At 48.0% G+C, this 17,392-nt stretch overlaps 1 protein-coding gene across 9 annotated transcripts in view; it reads left to right on the forward strand.

Moving 5' to 3' along the window:
- Positions 1-17,392, forward strand: part of Bcas3 (BCAS3 microtubule associated cell migration factor) — a 575,967-nt gene that overhangs the window by 537,240 nt on the left and 21,335 nt on the right. For 8 of the 9 annotated variants that reach the window (XM_048788041.1, XM_048788067.1, XM_048788070.1 and 5 more), the window contains one exon: positions 14,943-15,110. In XM_048788041.1, coding sequence (XP_048643998.1) covers positions 14,943-15,110 — 168 coding nt within the window. Of the gene's footprint in view, positions 1-14,942; positions 15,112-17,392 lie in introns of those variants that run through there. The other variant, XR_007342273.1, reaches the window with a different exon arrangement.

Below are 17,392 nucleotides of genomic sequence, written 5' to 3' on the forward strand. Positions count from 1 at the left end.
TAACATGAGGTCTCCAGGCCCCTCCTAGAGGCCCCTGGGAGCCTTAGCTTTTATTTATTTATTTTCCTCCTCCTTATGGATGAATTTGATCTTCCTCTAATCCATTATGTACCTTGGGCCCAAAGATAAAGAGATAAGTTTCTGTGCACCCACAAACACCATCGATCTGGGCTGACTCTATAAATCTGCTCTTTGCCGGAATATAGCAGAAACAAAATATGCTGCTTCCTCCTCCTGGGAGGAATTGGCATTTCTCAGACAAGGAAGGGGCAAGAGGAGGCTCTTCTGGCCTTTTTGAACTTGCTTCTTAGCTAGGGAAATGAATAACATCCTGATTGGCCTCAGTGGAATAGGAATTGGGGAGAAGGAGGGGGAGTCCTGGCCCCAAGCTCTAGCCGTGGCCTAGGAATCTCTTTACCCACAGGCGCCAAACTTGGCACACAATGAGACCAGTGAGTCGAGGGGAAATCAGAACCAGATTAACAGTTATTTGGGCATTTTTCACACTTACTAATGAAGTGGGCTTTTTACGAGGCCTAAGCAGAGCCTCTCCAGGAAGCAGGGCCTCCCCTGCCGTCGTATAGGTGCTAAGGTCTGCGAAGGGAAAGGGCAGAAACAGCCGGGAGCCTTGGCCTGCGCCCTGCAGCTGTGCAGGGAAGGCCCCTGGGTGCTCCACACTCCCATTGGACTCCTAGACTGGTAGCAGGAGGCATGAATTTCTCTAGTTTGCCTTAATAGGGTGTTAACCCCGTCCCTGGAACTCGTGTTAACAACACACGGCTGGAACTGAGGGAGGAGGCCCAGGACTGGCAGCTGCAGGCAGCTTGAGGCCTGAACTCACGGGGTGGGGAGGGAGGAGGAAGGAAAGGGAGACACCAGTTGAGTGTCAGCTGGATAAAACAGCCAAGTGTAGTGGGACCAAGGTTTGTCTGCTCCTGCTTCTGTCACGGCCCATGTTGAATCCCCTCCATGGGCCTCATCTTCTTTGTTTGTAAAAGAGTAGTTAGAACCAGATATACTCTCAGGGACCAACAGCTAACAAATAGGGGACAGACAGGTTCGGGAGTGTGCGGTGCAAGGGGTGATACTCTGGCTTTAGTGTGCCAAGGTGCCCTGGGGATCTTATTAATTGCAGATTCGGAAGCAGCAGGACTGGGTGGGATCTGGGGTTGGTTTCTAACAAGCCTCCAGGCATGGTGGCTGCTGCCCTGGTAGGGACCACACTTTGGTTTTTCTTGTTTGTTTTTTTGGTACCGGGACTGAACCCAGGGGGCACTTAGCCACTGAGCAATATCCCCAGCCCTTTTTTTTTTTTAATATTTTGAGACAGGGTCTCACTGAGTTGGTTGGGGTCTTGCTAAATTTCTGAGGCTGGCCTCAAACTCATGATCTTCCTGCCTCAGCTTCCCAAGCCACTAGCATTTTGAGGGGCACCACTATATCTGGGTGGCCCACCCTTGGAATAGCAAAGGTGGAAAGCCCAAGACTGGCCTTTCCAACCCAGGCCCTGCCCCTCACTTTACTCCCCTGAACTTCCTCAGCTGCCAGCTGGGGACTGGAAAGTTGCCTTGTCTCCCTCCCTAGGGGTTTTGTGAGAATCGAGGGACCCAACGCCTGAGGAGCACCTTGCACAGGCTGCGAGCGTGCAGCCTGATGCTTACTGACATCATTCAGATTGCTGTGCCTTGTGCTGCCTGCGCGTTCCCACAGCTTCTCAACTCTGCCCTACATCCGCCCTGCTTTCCATGCCTGAGTGGCTGAGTCAGGGTGACCAGCCAAAACACTTTGACATGTCAAGGCAGGAAATGACAGTTCCCAGGCACCCGCATTCAGGTGTGGAACGAGCCCTGAACACACTTTGTGTGATAAATTCAAATGATACCCGGCTGAACCCGTACCACCCCCATAGGCTGCAGACCAGGAAATGAGGCTGAAAATCAGGGAAGTCGCCATAAGACCAGGGGCCTGGGCCAGGACCTGTCGGTTTCAGCAATGTCGGGCATCAGTCCACGCCACGTTCATCTCTGTGCCCACCTCGGGCAGCCATGACTCGGGCAGCTCTGTGGGGTGTAGGTTTGTTCAGGGAGACCTTCACAGTGGGTTCCGTAAATACCCTGTGAGGTGAGAAGCTGAGGCCAAACCTTTGCCCACCCTGAGCCTCAGTAAAGGGGAGTTGAGAGCATCCATTCTGCCCAGGGTAGATGTGACTGTGATCCCACAGTCAAAATGAAATCATTTGTGAAAATACACCAAGTGTCCTGAACAACGTCTGCTCCAGTGGCCTATCCTCACTGCCCAAGTCATGGACAATCGTGGCTTTGTGCTTGTATGTACAGGGTCTTCCACCCACCCCAGCCACCCCAGCTCCAGGGCAGGCCCCTCCACTGTCCCTACAGTGCTGCCTCCCTCTGACCCTTCTTAGGTCCTAAGGCCACACCTCTGCTGCACAGCTCCAGCGTAAAGGCCTAGACACTGGGGAACCTGTTACACACACTGCCCCTGTGTGCGAACACCATGCCAGGACAGATCTTCAGTCCAGCATCCCTGCTGCTGAAAACCTGGACTTGCCCTTTGAAGTGAGAGCTGATGATTGAGATGGCAGAAGGATATGGGAGACTGTCCACACTGCAGGTAGAAATGCCAGCCTGTGATTCCAGCTGCTGGGGAGGCTGAGGCAGGAGGATCACTGGAACCCAGAATTCAGGTCAGCCTGGGCCACATAGCGAGACCCTCATCTCAAAAATAAAAAATTAATTTTAAAAAGAAATAAAGAAATAGACACCATTTTAAAGTTAGGCAACTATTCATTTAACACAACCAAAAAATGGGTCAGCTGTTAAACCATGCAGTCCACCTTGCAGGCACATCCCGACCCTCCTCTTCCTTCCCCAGGGCTCTGGCCCGTGGGCTTAGATAGCCTTGGCTTCAGATAGGAGCCTGTTCGCCAGCCCATCCCTCCCTGGCCTTTGAGATTCTCCAGGTCCAGCAGCAGCCTGGCCTGCAAACCTGACACTCCAGTCATGTGGGGCAACAGAGAATTCTCACTCAGAAGACATGCAGATCCTTAGGGAAGAGAGGAAAGGGTCAAAAATAATCCTAAAGGACAAGCCATACTCATGTCTGTGTGTACATTGGGTTCCACATTGGAAATCCAGTGATGATCTATCTGATAGTTTTTGAAAGATCTTCTTTAATTAATAAAAACATAAGACTTCTTGGCCCCAGGTTTCAGACTTCAGAGTTCTCACTTAACTTTCCTGTGGAGCACGGAAAGTACTGGGCTTAGGTGGGCAGCTACCCAACTGCAAGAAGCACTTCAAAATTCTGGCTTGGGGAGCTGGGAGTATAGCTCAGTTGGTAGTGTGCTTCCCTTGCACGCACAAGGCCCTGGGCTCAATCCCCAGCACCTAAAAAAAATGTTTCCCCTATTATAAACATTCATTTTCCGTGACTACCTAATATTCCACTGCTAGAATGAAGTATGATTTACTTAACAAATACCGTTNAAAAAAAAAAAAAAAAAAAAAAATCTGGCTTGGGGAGTGGGATGTGGCAAAGTAGTAGAATGCTTGCCCAGCATGCCCGAGGCCCTGGTCCAGTCCCCAGCATAAAGAAAATGAATGAATGAATTAGTTAGTTAATTAATTCTGGAATAGGAAGACTGAGCTATACACACTGGTAATGCAGCCATACTTCAAAATCAATTTTTAGCATGAATTTTAGTGGGGAAATCATAAACTTTGGAGCCAGATGAACCTAGAACCCTGACTATGCCCTTGACATTGTCTGATATTGTCATTTTTTAGCAGAAATCTTATTTCTCTTTGCCTTAGTTTTCTGATCTGCAAATGTTGGTTAATAGCTCCATCCTTGTGAAGTTGTAGGGGAGGTTTGAAAGAGGTTTGGTGCATGTCACGTGGCTATGCCTGGCACATAGTAGGCACACAGCAAATGCTAGCTCTCGTTACCTTTCCTGACATCTGATCTGACCCAAGACCTAATTCCCACTTGGCACTGGAACTGTCCTAGGGAAGCCATGTGCGCGTTTGCTGTCTTGAGAGAGACAGTTCCGCGGAGCTTTTCCATTCCAGGAGCTGTCAGGTTTCCGGGGATAGCTTGTCGCACGGTGTATCCTGAGCTGCGCTATAGGAATCCAACAGCACAGCGTTGTGTGGACCTTCCCCCTCCGCCCTCAGAAGCAAGCCAGGCAGTGTTCCCACTGTGGCCTCGCTGCGGGATGCTTCTTCACTGCCCACCTGGACGTGGAAGCCATGATCACATCAGGTCTAAAGCAGAGGAAGAAAGGGTCTCTGGGATCCCTTCTGGGAAAACGCCGATTCCACGTGACTTGGAAAGCCCTCTTGCTCTCTGCAGCTCCCCTGGGCCTGACTGAGTGTGGAGCCAGTCGAAACTCTCCCGACTGGGGTCTGCGGTGATGACTGGTCTCTTGGGCTCACAGGCAGACAGCAGGGGCCTGCTCGATGACCTCGTGATGTGTGAAGGGCCAGGCATTCCTGATAATCATGAAAGGGTGTCTCCTAAAGCCACTGTCCTGTTTATCCAAAGGATAGAAGGGGGTGGGGGTAGGGGACCAAAGGGGACAGGTAAAGGACTTTTAAAATCGACCCTTCCAGAATTGTTCTAGAACTTTGTGATCTGATGTATGCTATTTATACAGAGTGGAATTCTTTCTGCCATTTTTCACACACAAGTCAGTGCACATTCCTGATAGACATTAAAAAGAAATATGTCATACGTACACATGGATGAGTCAACATCGCGTGCAGCCAGCCATAGCCACTGGGAGAAGAGTCAAACACCGGCCGTGGAGCCGCAGGCTCGCCTGCCCCCACCTGAGTCAAGCCTGCACACAGGGCTGGACAGGGGAGGCCACTCACAAGGGCAGGCCTCCCCTCACTTGCTTCTTATAGGTTGTGTGCTGCTCTCCGGGGGCATTTTTGTCTCAACTTTTTCTTGTCTTGCCTTTTTCTTTTTCCTTTTCATATAGAAAGGTAAAGGGTCCTTTGTAGTTCAATACCCAAAGACAACCATGGTTCTCATTTTGTCAATAATTGTTAGAATGCTTTTCTATGCTTCTTTTATGTTAGTCAATAATAACTATAGACTTTTGTCTTACTTTGTTTATTTAAAATTGTCTAAAGTATTTATCATATAGAGTATGTGTTTAGCATGCACAAGGCCCTGGGTTCAATTCCCTGCACTCCTAAAAAAAATGTTTCCCCTATTATAAACATTCATTTTCCGTGACTACCTAATATTCCACTGCTAGAATGAAGTATGATTTACTTAACAAATACCGTTTTATCAAGTTATGTTCAAGTGGAAATGTGTATGTTTATACATGGAGGTTTCTTGGCTTCCTAGATAATTTTCTTTGGCTAAATTACTGAAAGTGGCATCCCTAGATCAATAGTTGGGCATGTTTTTAATTCTTCATACATACTGCCAAAGTGCCCTTCAGATAGTGGAGACCAGTGCTATTTCTGCCAACAGTGGGTCATCTCACTCCATCCTTAGTTGAGTATGATTCTGAATATTTATTAAAGAATTTAGGGAGCTGCAAAGTTCTATCCCGATTTTCAGTTATGGGGAGATCCCTGGGCTATCACAAAACTACCCTTCACCAGAGCTACGAAGCCACTTCTCCCACTTCTGCTGTGTCAGATCTGCATCTGCAAAGAAGTGGTGCACGTAAAGCTCCTTGTGTGCCTTGGCTCCCCAGCAAAGGCCCTTGCTGTGCAATTGATACATACCCGGTCAAGCTTGGTGAGCTGCTGTGGCTGCTCCCCACCCCATGTTGCTCCTCCGACTGGCCCAATTTTCTTCCATCACTTTCTAAGCCTTTCACAGATACCCCAGCCCCTAAAAGGAGCTTCTCACAGAGCTCTGGAAGAATCCTATGTGTTTGCACGGCCCTGTGCAGCTTTACAAGGCACATGTCAAAACACAAAATTATAACAAAATTTAGTTACAGATGTAATTAGCTTTTATTTGCAATTTGTGAATGCAGAGAGTTTCCACAGAATAGAATGAGCACTCCCACTGGGAAACTGCAGAGCAGTAGGTTTTGTAATTTGGGAACAAGAAAACAGAACAACAGGGGGAAAGCTGATTGGTTAACATCAGTTGCTTCCAGTTGCTCTTCTATAAGGAATGAAGTAGAGGGGCTTCTTATTACACTGACCCTGGCAGACTAGAATCTCCTGGCTTTTGTTTTTGTGGTACTGGGGATTGAACCCAGGGGTGCTCTACCACTGAACTACATCTCCATCCCTTTTTATTTTTTTAATTTTGAGACAGGGTCTAGCTAAATTGCCAAGGCTGGACTCAAACTTGTAATCCTCCTGCCTGAGCCTCCCAAGTGACTGGGATTACTATTGCACTCAGCTAGAATTTCCTTTTTAGGAAAAACCACTCCGTTTGGTGATCTATCTGCTTCCTGAAAGTTTCCATTTGATTCTGTGGCATTTAACATGAGTGGCTTCATTTTGATTCGGTCGGATCTCTTGGGGCCTAATGTAAGAGTTCAGTACAACACAATGGCCTCCTTTAATTAACATGTTCACGCATACTATCTGATCTCATGCTCACAATTACCCTGGAAAGCACATGTTCATCTCCCTGTTTTATAGGTGTATTATTTTCCAAGGGCTGCTAAAACAAATCACCATAAAGTTGGTGACCTTAAACTCAGAAATTTATTCCCTCATATTTCTTGAGGCCAGAAGTTCAAAATCAAGCTGTAAGTAGGGTCACGCTCCCTTCAAAAGCTCTAGAGGAGAACACTTCCTTGCCTCTGTTGGCTTCTGGTGGTTCCTGGCATCCACTGGTTTGCAGCAGCATGACTCAAACCTGATCCTCTGTCTCCACATGTCCTCTTCCCCCTATGTCTACGATCCTCCCTCCTTCCTCTTGAAAGGACACGGTTCTTGGTGTCATCATCACTTGGGAGGATCTCATTTTGAGATCATTAATTACGTCTGCAAATGAGGTCCTATTCGGAGTCTGCAGCTGAACATATCTTCTTTTTTTTTTTTTTTTGGAAGGGGAGACACCAGTCAACCACAGTAATAGGTAAAGTAACCAAGGTCCAAAGAGGAGAAATGACTTCCCCTAGGTCATACAGAAAGTAGCAGGAAATGGCATTTGAACCCAGGTCTTCTGCTTATCATGTGCCTTTTTTTTTTTTTTTTTTTGAAAGAGAGAGTGAAGAGAGAGAGAGAGAGAGAGAGAGAGAGAATTTTAATATTTATTTTTTAGTTATCGGCGGATACAACATGTTTATTTTGTATGTGGTGCTGAGGATCGAACCCGGGCCGCACGCATGCCAGGCGAGCGCGCTACCACTTGAGCCACATCCCCAGCCCTTATCATGTGCCTTTAATGAGACAAAAACAAGACTCTTATAGTATAACTGCTTGATCGTTATTTGGTTTATTGAAAATGAAATTTGGTAGCTTTTGCCCTAAGGTACCTCAAACATCATTTCACCATTTGCCTATTAATATTTTTTTGTTAATTACATTGAAACCATTATTTCCAATGTGACCCCTTAAATTGTCCTCTCTGTTCTAAGTTTGAAGCAGACTTTATTGCAGTTGTAAAGGGGCCTCATTGTCAAAGTGACTGACTACTCTGTGCTAAATTGCGAACACCCTTAATGTCTCGGTGACTGTTGTGTGGCCTCTTCCCGGCTCCACAGCATTGATGCTGGCCACACTCGGGGCCCACTCCCGAGCTCTGACCAGTGAGTGCTGTGCTGCTGTTACCACACCCGGCACCTTCGCCACCCCCGTCATCTTTAGCCTTAGTCCAGGCGTGTCTTTGCTGTTCCAGCTCCTCTCCCTTTCTCTTTGCTCAATTCACATCTTAACCCAAAAAGCAGATCCTTGGAAAATAACCCGATGCCCCAAATCCAAACCCCAAGCCCACACCTCACAAACATGGCTTACCAACTGTCACAAGGTCATTAAGCATTAGATGACCTGAGTCAGAAGAGATTTCTGGAGGCAGGTGTGGTGACACACACCTGTAATTCCAGCTACTGGGCAGGCTGAGGCAGGAGGGTCACAAGTTTCAGGCCAGTGGGGACAACTTAGTGAGACCCTGTCTCAAAATTAAAAGGTGTGGGGGTGTAGCCCAGTGGCAGAGCGCGTGCCTAGAATGTTGGAGGCCCTGGATTTAGTTCCCAGCATTGCAAAGAAAAAAACAAGATTGCTGGAATTCCGGTCCCTTTGCTGTGTTCACATCTCCCTGCGGATGTGGAATCGTACAATCCCTCATCACTTAACGACGGCGATATGTTCTGAGAAACCTGTCATTAAGCGATTTTGCTCTGCCACATCAGGAGTGCACTCATGCAGCCGCGATGGTGACGCTGCATGGCCTTGTGATGCCATCAAGAAAGGCGGAGAGCACAACATGAGCGAGGCTGCTCCTGCGCTATGCAACACACCGTTTTATAGCAGACTTGTTTTTATAAGTAGAAGGATTAGATTACAAAAATAAGTAAAATTACAAAAATAAGTAGAGTAGGTGCAGAAGCCAGTAACAGTCATTTACTATCGGATGTCGTGTGCTTTACGTAACAGTGTGCGCTATGCTTTTGTGCCACTGACAGCACAGTAGTAGGTTTGTTTCTACCAGCATCACTACAAACATGTAAGTGATGCGTTATTCCGTGATGTTATCATGGCCATGAGATCACTAGTGACAGGAATCTGATAAGACTGCTGCCTTTTTTACTTTATCTATTTGTTTAGTTATTTATAATTACCACTGAGCTATGCCCCAGCCCTTTATTTTATTTTGACACAGGTCTCACTAAGTTGCCCTGGCTAACCTTGAACTTGTGATCCTCTTGCCTCAGCCCCCCAGGTAGCTGGGATTACTATGCCACCACACCTGGTGGGACCACCAGTCCCTCATTGACTAAAACATGGCTGTGCAGTGCATGATCATGGTTATTTTGGGAACCAACCTAAAGGATGGAGAAGGAAAGATGTCGTCCTCATACCTCTCACCTACCTGACATAGTATATATTGACAAAATGAAATATGCTTACAGACACACCTAGTGACCTAGCATATTGGCGTCCTCCAGAGAACCAGAACTAATAAGAGATTAGACAGATATGTAGGCAGGTAGACAGATGGATATTATGGGAATTGGCTCGTGATTATGGAGACTGAGAAGTCCCACTGTCTCCCATCTGCAAGCTGGAAAACCAGGGAAGCCAGTGGTGTAGTCCATTAGAGGCTAAAGACCTGATGACCTAGGTTGCTGATGGAGTAGGTTGTGGTCCAAGTCCAAGGGTCTGAGGACCAGGGGCTGATGGCTGAAGGCACAATCTGAGCCTAGAGGCCTGAGAATCAGGATCACCAATGTCCACAAGCAGGAGATGATAATGTGCCAAGTCAGGACAATATTTTCCTCCCTCCACTTTTTTATTATATTCAGACCCTCAGTTGGATGAAACCCACACATATTAGTGAGGGGGTATCATCTATGTTCAGTCTACTGATTTGATCTTCCACAAATACCCTCACCAGCACATCCAGAAATATTTTACCAACTGTCTGGGCATCCCTTAGCCCAGTCAACTCAACACGTAAAACTGACCGTTGCTCCAGGGAAATCTACCGTCCTCAGCCTGTGCTTCTGTGAACTGCCTACAGTGTGGCTACAGGTGTGCTTCCCACAGTGCCAGTCTTCAGCTCAGTTTGGCAGACAATTCGGTGAGCTGGACAAGAGGCTGTCTAGCAGTTACCGTCATCCTGCCTGTGATCATTATTCAGTTGTCGCAGGTGTCATTATTTCAGTTATTACCCACCTAAAAGGGCTTGTATCTTGAAGAGCATCGTTTAATGCAGGTTTTGCTTTCAGTATCTGGCTTCCCTGGTGGATAGAAATCTGATCAACAGGTTCTCACAAAGTCCAAATCCTGAATGGATCTAATTGACACAAAGTGGAGACTGTCCCACAGACCCGTAAATAGCAGGGTGTGATTAGACACTATCAGTATAGAGGAGCACCCCACCTGCCTCCCTCCACTTCCACCCCTGGGCTCCCTTGTCCCTGTGACAGTGGTGTACAAAGGCAGAGCACGTGCTCCCAGGCCTCCCCAGCAGCTGCCAGCTTACCAGCTGTCACAGCATGCCTTTAATGGGTTTGTGAAACCCAGGAACCTGACCCATTTCTCCTCTGGGGAGAGCATAACACAAGATGCCAAGCTGGATTCAGGAAGCTCCACCGTGTGAGACCAGTTTCCTCTGCCTTCCCGGGCAGGTGATTGTGGTTTATCCAGTGCCTAGAATCTCCAGATCTAAAACAAGTGCACAGAAGGCAGCAGGGTGAAATTGTGGCATTGTTTTTTGCTCACTTGCCATCATATTCTTTCGTTTTATTTAATTTTAATTCCATTTTCTGCCCACCCCAGCCCTAGATGTGCAGGCTCTGGTTCCCCTACCCAAAGGGTGTTGACTCTGCAGTGAAGGTCCGATTTCCCAGATCAATGAATGAACATATCTGTTCTGAGCAAGCATGTTAGACAGAGTCCTGTGTAGAGGAAGCCATGCCCTGAGGAGCTTCTAGTTCAGTTGGAAAAGCAGATCATGTGGACAGGATGAGGCAGCATAAGAATCCGGCCATAGGAATGATCTGTGGGATTCTCAGATTAACCTGGGTCCACAGGTTAAGGAAGGGCTTCAGAGGCATCCGTAAACACCTGATGTTGCTTATAATTTGGTATATGCAAACATGCATTTCCATGGGTAAATTCATAGCTTCACTCCAAAAGTATTATCAGAGTCGGTGGCAAAGCATTTATTATGCCTCAGATAGTTGCTCAAGGTTTCACTGAGCAGGTCAGATGTGAACTCAGTCTTGGAATTGGAATTCAGAGTAACAGGGAGCCCTACAGGGAAAGATTTCCAGGCAGCATCATGGGAAGTTACCTTTCATCTAGTTACCTTTCATCTCTCAAACTCAGTAAGATATAAATCTGTAAAATGTTGATAATCACTGCTTCCCAGAGTTTTGTGAAGGACTATAAACCTCTCTTTTTTTTTCTTGTCTCATGCTGTTTCCCATACCTCAGTGCAATGTTCAACTCGTATCATAGTGAATACTAATCAATTAATCAATATTTGATGAACATGTAACTTAACTGAAACAGTCAACATGAGAACAAAGTATTGCTTCAGCAAAAGATCTTCATTGTCCCAGGCAAGAGGAGGCACACACCTGTAATCCCTGCAACTTGGGAGGCTGAGGCAGGAGGATTGTAAAAGACAAGGCAAGTCTGGGCAACTTAGTGAGACCCTGTGTCAAACTTTTAAAAAGTAAATTAAAAGGGCTGGGGTTGTAACTCAGTGGCAAAGTACCCCTGGATTTAATCCCGGTACCCAACACACACACACACACACCAAAAAAACCTTCGTTGCTAAGCACGTGTTTTTGGTACATTGGGAGAATAGCCAGGTGATCAGTAGCTGTGCCCTCAACACTGATAAAATGTGCAGTTTCCTAAGAGCCCAGAAGTGACCTCACCCTGCAAGAGCTCGGCCTCTTCACCCCAGCACCTGCTGATCTGCACGCACTCACAGCCCTGCGGTCACTCCAGGGTCCTGCTGCCCTCAGCCAGGTGGCTGTCAGGGGAGGACGGGAAGGACAGAACAGGGTGGGGGGGTTGCAGGGCCTCCATTGGGATTCCTCCTCCATGGGTGAGAGGGATCACTGATTGTTCCCTCTGTCACTTCTCAGGACAGCAGAAATGACAGAGTGCTCCTTTGCTGAACACTTTTGGTGTCCTCCACCTCCTCCCTGCAATTTCCTAGCCACGCTGTTGCTGAGAGAACTTCAGCCAATTTGTTTTCTTCTGTGTGCTGGCCAGTGGACAGGGTGACTCATCGTCATCGGTACTGAGATACTGCAAGAGGCTGGGCCAGTTGAGAGAGGAAAGGTTTTGTAAAAGGCACTGGTTGAAGGTGACAGGAATTCTCAAACCGAGTTGGGAAAAGACAGAGGCGATTTTTGCTTAAAGCAGTTCTCCACGGCAGGTGCCGCTAAGGGAAGCCATGTGGGAGCTGTAAGAATGAGCTCTGAAGAATTAAGAACCTGTGTTCCAAATCTGTCACTTAGAGATTTTGAGCATGTCACTTAATCTCTCTGAGCTTCCAGCTCCTCCTCCATAAATTAAGATGGTACCTACCTGTATGGCTCAGGATCACCGTGATAGTAAGGAGGCCTCAAGCAATATAAAGGTATGGATACCTGTTGTTAACAGGTACATGAGCACACCTGCTGTGTACAGGGCACCTTGTGTGTGTCGGGTGCTTTCACACTTATCTGACACAGTCCTCACAGAAGCCCTCTGTGGTGTATTGGTTTTCCATTTTCAAGAATGAGGAATCAGAGGCTCCTGCAGCTAACATGTGTCAGAGTCTACATCTAAGTCTAGGTCTGTTTCCATTCTCACTGTTAAACTAGCTTATGATTCCTCTCCTATGTACTATTACTTTGTCCATTAAAATATCCCATACTCCCCTGGCCTTTACCATCCACCATGGACTGGGCCCATCCTCTTTCTGAACTTCTGTTGCTTTCTTTCTGATTTGACTTCTGATTTCCTCTTGGCCTGTTGCCAGCTCCCCTGCCCTGGCTTCCTTTCTAGAGCAGCCCTACTCTTGTGAAGCGAGAAAGAACGGTCACTCTCTTGAGGTTTCTGGACTCTGAAACCTCTCTGTAAGGAAGCTGAGTACACAGAGGAGGACTATGTTTTCTTGTCATCCTCCCTTCTGATGTCACTAAGCACAAGTGCCCCAGGCAAGACCCTTCAGGAAAACAGCAAGGCCGTAGCTCTTCACCTTGTCAGGTAGACTGGGGTGGGGGCGAGGCACTGAAGGGAAGCACAGACTCCTAGTGGGAACCCTGCTCGGTCTCTCTTCCTTTGAGACAAGGCAAGGAGGTGTTGGTTCTACTCAGGAAATGGAAAAAACCACAGCTGGGCGTGGTAGTGGGTGCCTATAATCCTAGTGGCTCGGGAGGCTGAGGCCAGAGGACCAAGTTCAAAGCCAGCCTCAGCAACTTAGTGAGGCCCTGAGGAACTTAATGAAACCCTGTCTCAACAACAACAACAACAACAAAACACAAAAAAGGGCTAGGGATGTGGCTCAGTGGTTAAGCACTTCTGGGTTCAATCACTGGTACAAAAAATAAGATCAAGAGAGAGAGAGAGAGAGAGAGAGAGAGGAGGTAGAGGAATTGCCTGACTCACTTAATGAGTGGGCATAAAACCAAAGGTTAGTTTACAGCTTCAGCCCATGTGTCTGTGGGGAGCTGGGTTCCTGGAGTTGTTGCTAAGGGTGAAGTGTTGGCCCTGCACCCCCAATCCTTATGCCTACGTCTTGAACCTACGTGATTGAGAGAGAATGTGGGATAGGGCTGCTTCCCATTCTAGAGTTCCACCTGACAAGCCCATACAAGCAACACACTCCCAAGGTGGGCTTCCCCTTGGGGAGGTGCATACGTAGCTACTGCCCATTCTCCCAGTGCCAGGAATCTATCCTACAATTAGGTAAGAGATAAATCAAAACAAAACTTGGCTGATGAAATTCAGGAGCCATCAGTGACCCTTGCCACACATGCAAATCCCAGCAGGCTGAACAAGAGCCTTTGTCTGGTCAGGAGAGTTCAGGATTATCTGGCCCACTTTGCTGATGTATGGAGGCACCGGCTGTCGGAGTGTTTACTAACCGTTATCACCTCAATGCTTTGGCCATTATCAGAGACAGGGCCGCCTGCCGGGGCTGGGGCTCGCACCCTCTCTATTACCACCTGTCATTGGCAGAGAGTGTGCGCTGACACTGCCCAGTCCTGCCCGCCCAGGGAAGATAGTTTCTGACGGCTGATCAAAGAGGAGAAGCAAGGCCTGATAAAGAGTGTGTGTTTCATGTACTTTTAACTTTGGGAAACATTGGCATTTGCATTTCTTCCTCATCTTCCTGGTGCTGGTAGAAACCAAGCCCAGTATAGTGGGTTCAGTTACCTAATCGCTGGGGAAATGGTATGTGCTTAAAGCAACAGAGCATGACAATAATCTCCTTTGGAGGGAGTGGATGAAATAAGCTTTCACAGAAGACTTGCTGTAGAATAAAGTAGAATAATTTAAATTTGGACTTTGAAGTGATCTTGCATGTGAGATCTAATCTTGGCACTTAGCAGAACACCATGTACTTTTTGGAACTGGGAGCAGCTTTGGATTAAGGAAGAACCCTTGCTGAAGATGCTATGACCCAAGTGTATTGCCGTATCCCTAAAATGGTGCCCCATTATGCCCATATCCCTGAGCAGCTGGGAGATACGTTTTTTTTTTTGAGACTGTCTGCAATGGGGTAGGATAAGAGAATGAGTTCTAGACTGAGACATCAACAGATATGAGTTCTCATACCTAGTCTGCCACAAACCTGCCATTTATTCTTGGGCCATAACTTCTCTGAGGTTCGACTGTAAAATGAGGTATAGGTTACAGGATGCAATGGTTTAGAAAGCTATTTTGTTTTTGTTTAGGGCAAGTGATCCTTTCTTTAAATGAAATTTTAGGTGGAGTCCCATGTGTCAAATAGGAAAAAGCAGAGAAGTTTGGGTTGAATCCTGTCACTACTCAGAAACAGTTTTCAAACCCATCTGCCTCAGTGACGTGGAGGTCACTCCCTGGAGATGCACACCCTGACCCAGTGGCCTGAACTCTTTTGCTCTGTGCTGCACACCCTTGTCTCATGCTGTCCTGACTGCCCTTCGTCCATCCCATAGGACTGAAGTGGCCCAGGGCACAGAGGGGCATTGGTGGTAGGTTGACCAAAAGAATGGCCTGCCCTCTGAAGGCATGGACTTAACGTCACATGTCCCATGTGTGCCACAGGTACCTTTGACCGGAGTGTGACCCTGCTGGAGGTGTGCGGGAGCTGGCCTGAGGGCTTCGGGCTGCGGCACATGTCCTCCATGGAGCACACAGAGGAGGGCCTCCGGGAGCGGCTCGCTGATGCCATGGCTGAGTCACCAAGCCGGGACGTCGTGGGATCAGGAACAGGTAAAGGTGTCATTAGACTCGTACCCTGACTTGGTCCTGACTGGCGCTTGTTGAGCTTCTTTGGCAGAGAGAAGTTGTGTGTTTGTTTTTGCCGTTTGTTTCTCTAGTTGGCACTGAGTGCTGTCCATTTTAGAAGCCTCTAGTGTCGGGATGTTCTCAGTGGAACTGTCCCCTCCTACATGGAATAGCTCATAAGGAAGTACCGTGAGAAACACAATACAATTGTGTAAGTTGCTTGGGGAAGGGAGGCCCCAAGTTTGCCAGAAGCACTCAGGCATCGAGTCCGGGGCAGCTCACCTTCTTCATCCACACTCCACGCTTTATAGATTGGCGAGTGTCAGTGGGACCTGCCAGGCTAGGAGGGAGCCAGCAGTGTGGCTCAGCCCCGAGCCAGCTTTTTCTTATGCTGCCTTTGGCTCTATACTCTTGCCTCTGAGAGGGTCCAGGAACCAGGGTCTAGGGTGGCTTCCTGCATGCATAGGGCAGTGAGAAGATATATTTAGATGAGGAGTGAGTCTTGGCCCAGGCACGCATGTGTACATGTACACACACACACGCACGCACGCACGCACACACTCACACTCTCCTATGCTCTCAGGAAAGAACACAATCCTTCCATCTCTGTACAGCTCTAAAACAGGCTGCCTCTCCTTTTTCCAAAATATTGCCACCCTCTGTCTCTTGCTGTTAGCGACTACTCCAGCCCCGCATTTATGCCAGCACAACAAGCTTTGTCCCCACTTGCTGAGGTTAGTGGGGACTTTTAATTGGGTTGAGTAGACCCTGACTGGAGGCCTTTCCTCTCTTGCTTGCCTGAGTCCTCCAAGACTCTTAGGTCTTGCTATGAACAGCTCCATCCTGCCACCTACGCCTATCTAGAAAGAGGATCCCAGTGAGGAGAAACTTAAACCCCTGGGGCAGGTCCTGAAGGAGCACTGGGGCTGGGCTTGGAGCACCTGACGTGCTCACACCATCTCACTGCCCTAGAACTCCTCTGGGACTTTAGATATTTGGGTTCAGCAGTCAGGCTTCCCTTTTCTAGTTCCCCAGCCCAGCCCTGTCCCTCTGATCCTGCACCAAGAAGGCAGAGACATCACCTCCACAGCACTAACATAGCAATCTGCCCCTGGTGCCTGTGCCATCATTGGCAAATGAGCAGAATGGAATGAATGGGAATGGAAGGGAGGAAGAGAGGAGTTTGGCTGGATATCAGGGCCTGGGAGATGGCCACCTCTGAAGACTGGCCCCCTCTACACCCTCTTCTTCCCTGGAAAGAAAGATGTGGGCCTCAGAAGCTGCAACAAGCCTTGTCCCACGCACGCACGTGCGCGCGCGCACACACACACACACACACACACACACACACATCACCCTACCATGGCAGCCTTAGCCTCATGCCCCAAACTCATGGGTGATGCATCCTCAGGCCATTGCTGTCGCACCTGGGTAAGGAGCAGCTCTGCCACTTCCCAGCCCCTGAGCCCAGACTCCTTGGGAGCTGCCTAAAGAACAGAAACTTCCCCCTTCCTGAACCTTGCCTTTCTAAATAGCCACTCACTACATATCACGGAATCTAGCTAGCCAAGGCTCCAGTGAACCAGAGCCTGGTATCCCTGGGCTCACCCCAGGAGCCTCCCTTCCCGAGACCCTGAGAGCTCCTAGACAGGCGTTGTCGGCAGCTTCCTTCTCAGAAGCCCCGTGGCACCTCAGAGTCATTGGGCAGGCAGATCTGAAAGCGCCTTCAGTCAGAGTTGTGGCGCTTCTACCTGGCATAGACAGAAACCCGGGCAAAACTGGCAGCGTCCATCTGCCAGACAGCTGAGGGATTCAGGAGAGTCCTTGTGGCCTTAAGCAGGTTTATGAAATTAAAAAGAATGAAAAAAAAAAGAAAGAGGAAATTAAAACTGCATGACCCACAGGTCAGAAAATAGGAGACTCCCTTTTTTTCAGCAGAGGGATTTTGTTTCTTCCTCAAACTGTCACTAAAAGAGATTCAGCTGGTCTTTTTTGACCATAATAGATGTATGGGATTTTTTGTTTTTGTTTTTTGGGGTTTTTTTTTTTTTGCCTCTGCCTCATTTTAAAGGCCAGTAAGTAAAGCAGATACTATGGAAGTTAGACCAGTTTCCTTCTCCATTCTTGAGAATCACTTTTCACATTTTCCAACTAGAGATAAAGTATCAGCCTGGTAAGCACAGCCCAGTCCACCTATGGCAAGGACAGCCTACTTAGAGATAGCCAGGGAAATACAGTACCTCATGGGTCAGAATTTCCAGCAAGTC

This window comes from Marmota marmota, unplaced genomic scaffold (assembly GCF_001458135.2).
Source record: "Marmota marmota marmota unplaced genomic scaffold, marMar, whole genome shotgun sequence".
In the NCBI taxonomy this organism is placed as follows: Eukaryota; Metazoa; Chordata; class Mammalia; order Rodentia; family Sciuridae; genus Marmota; species Marmota marmota.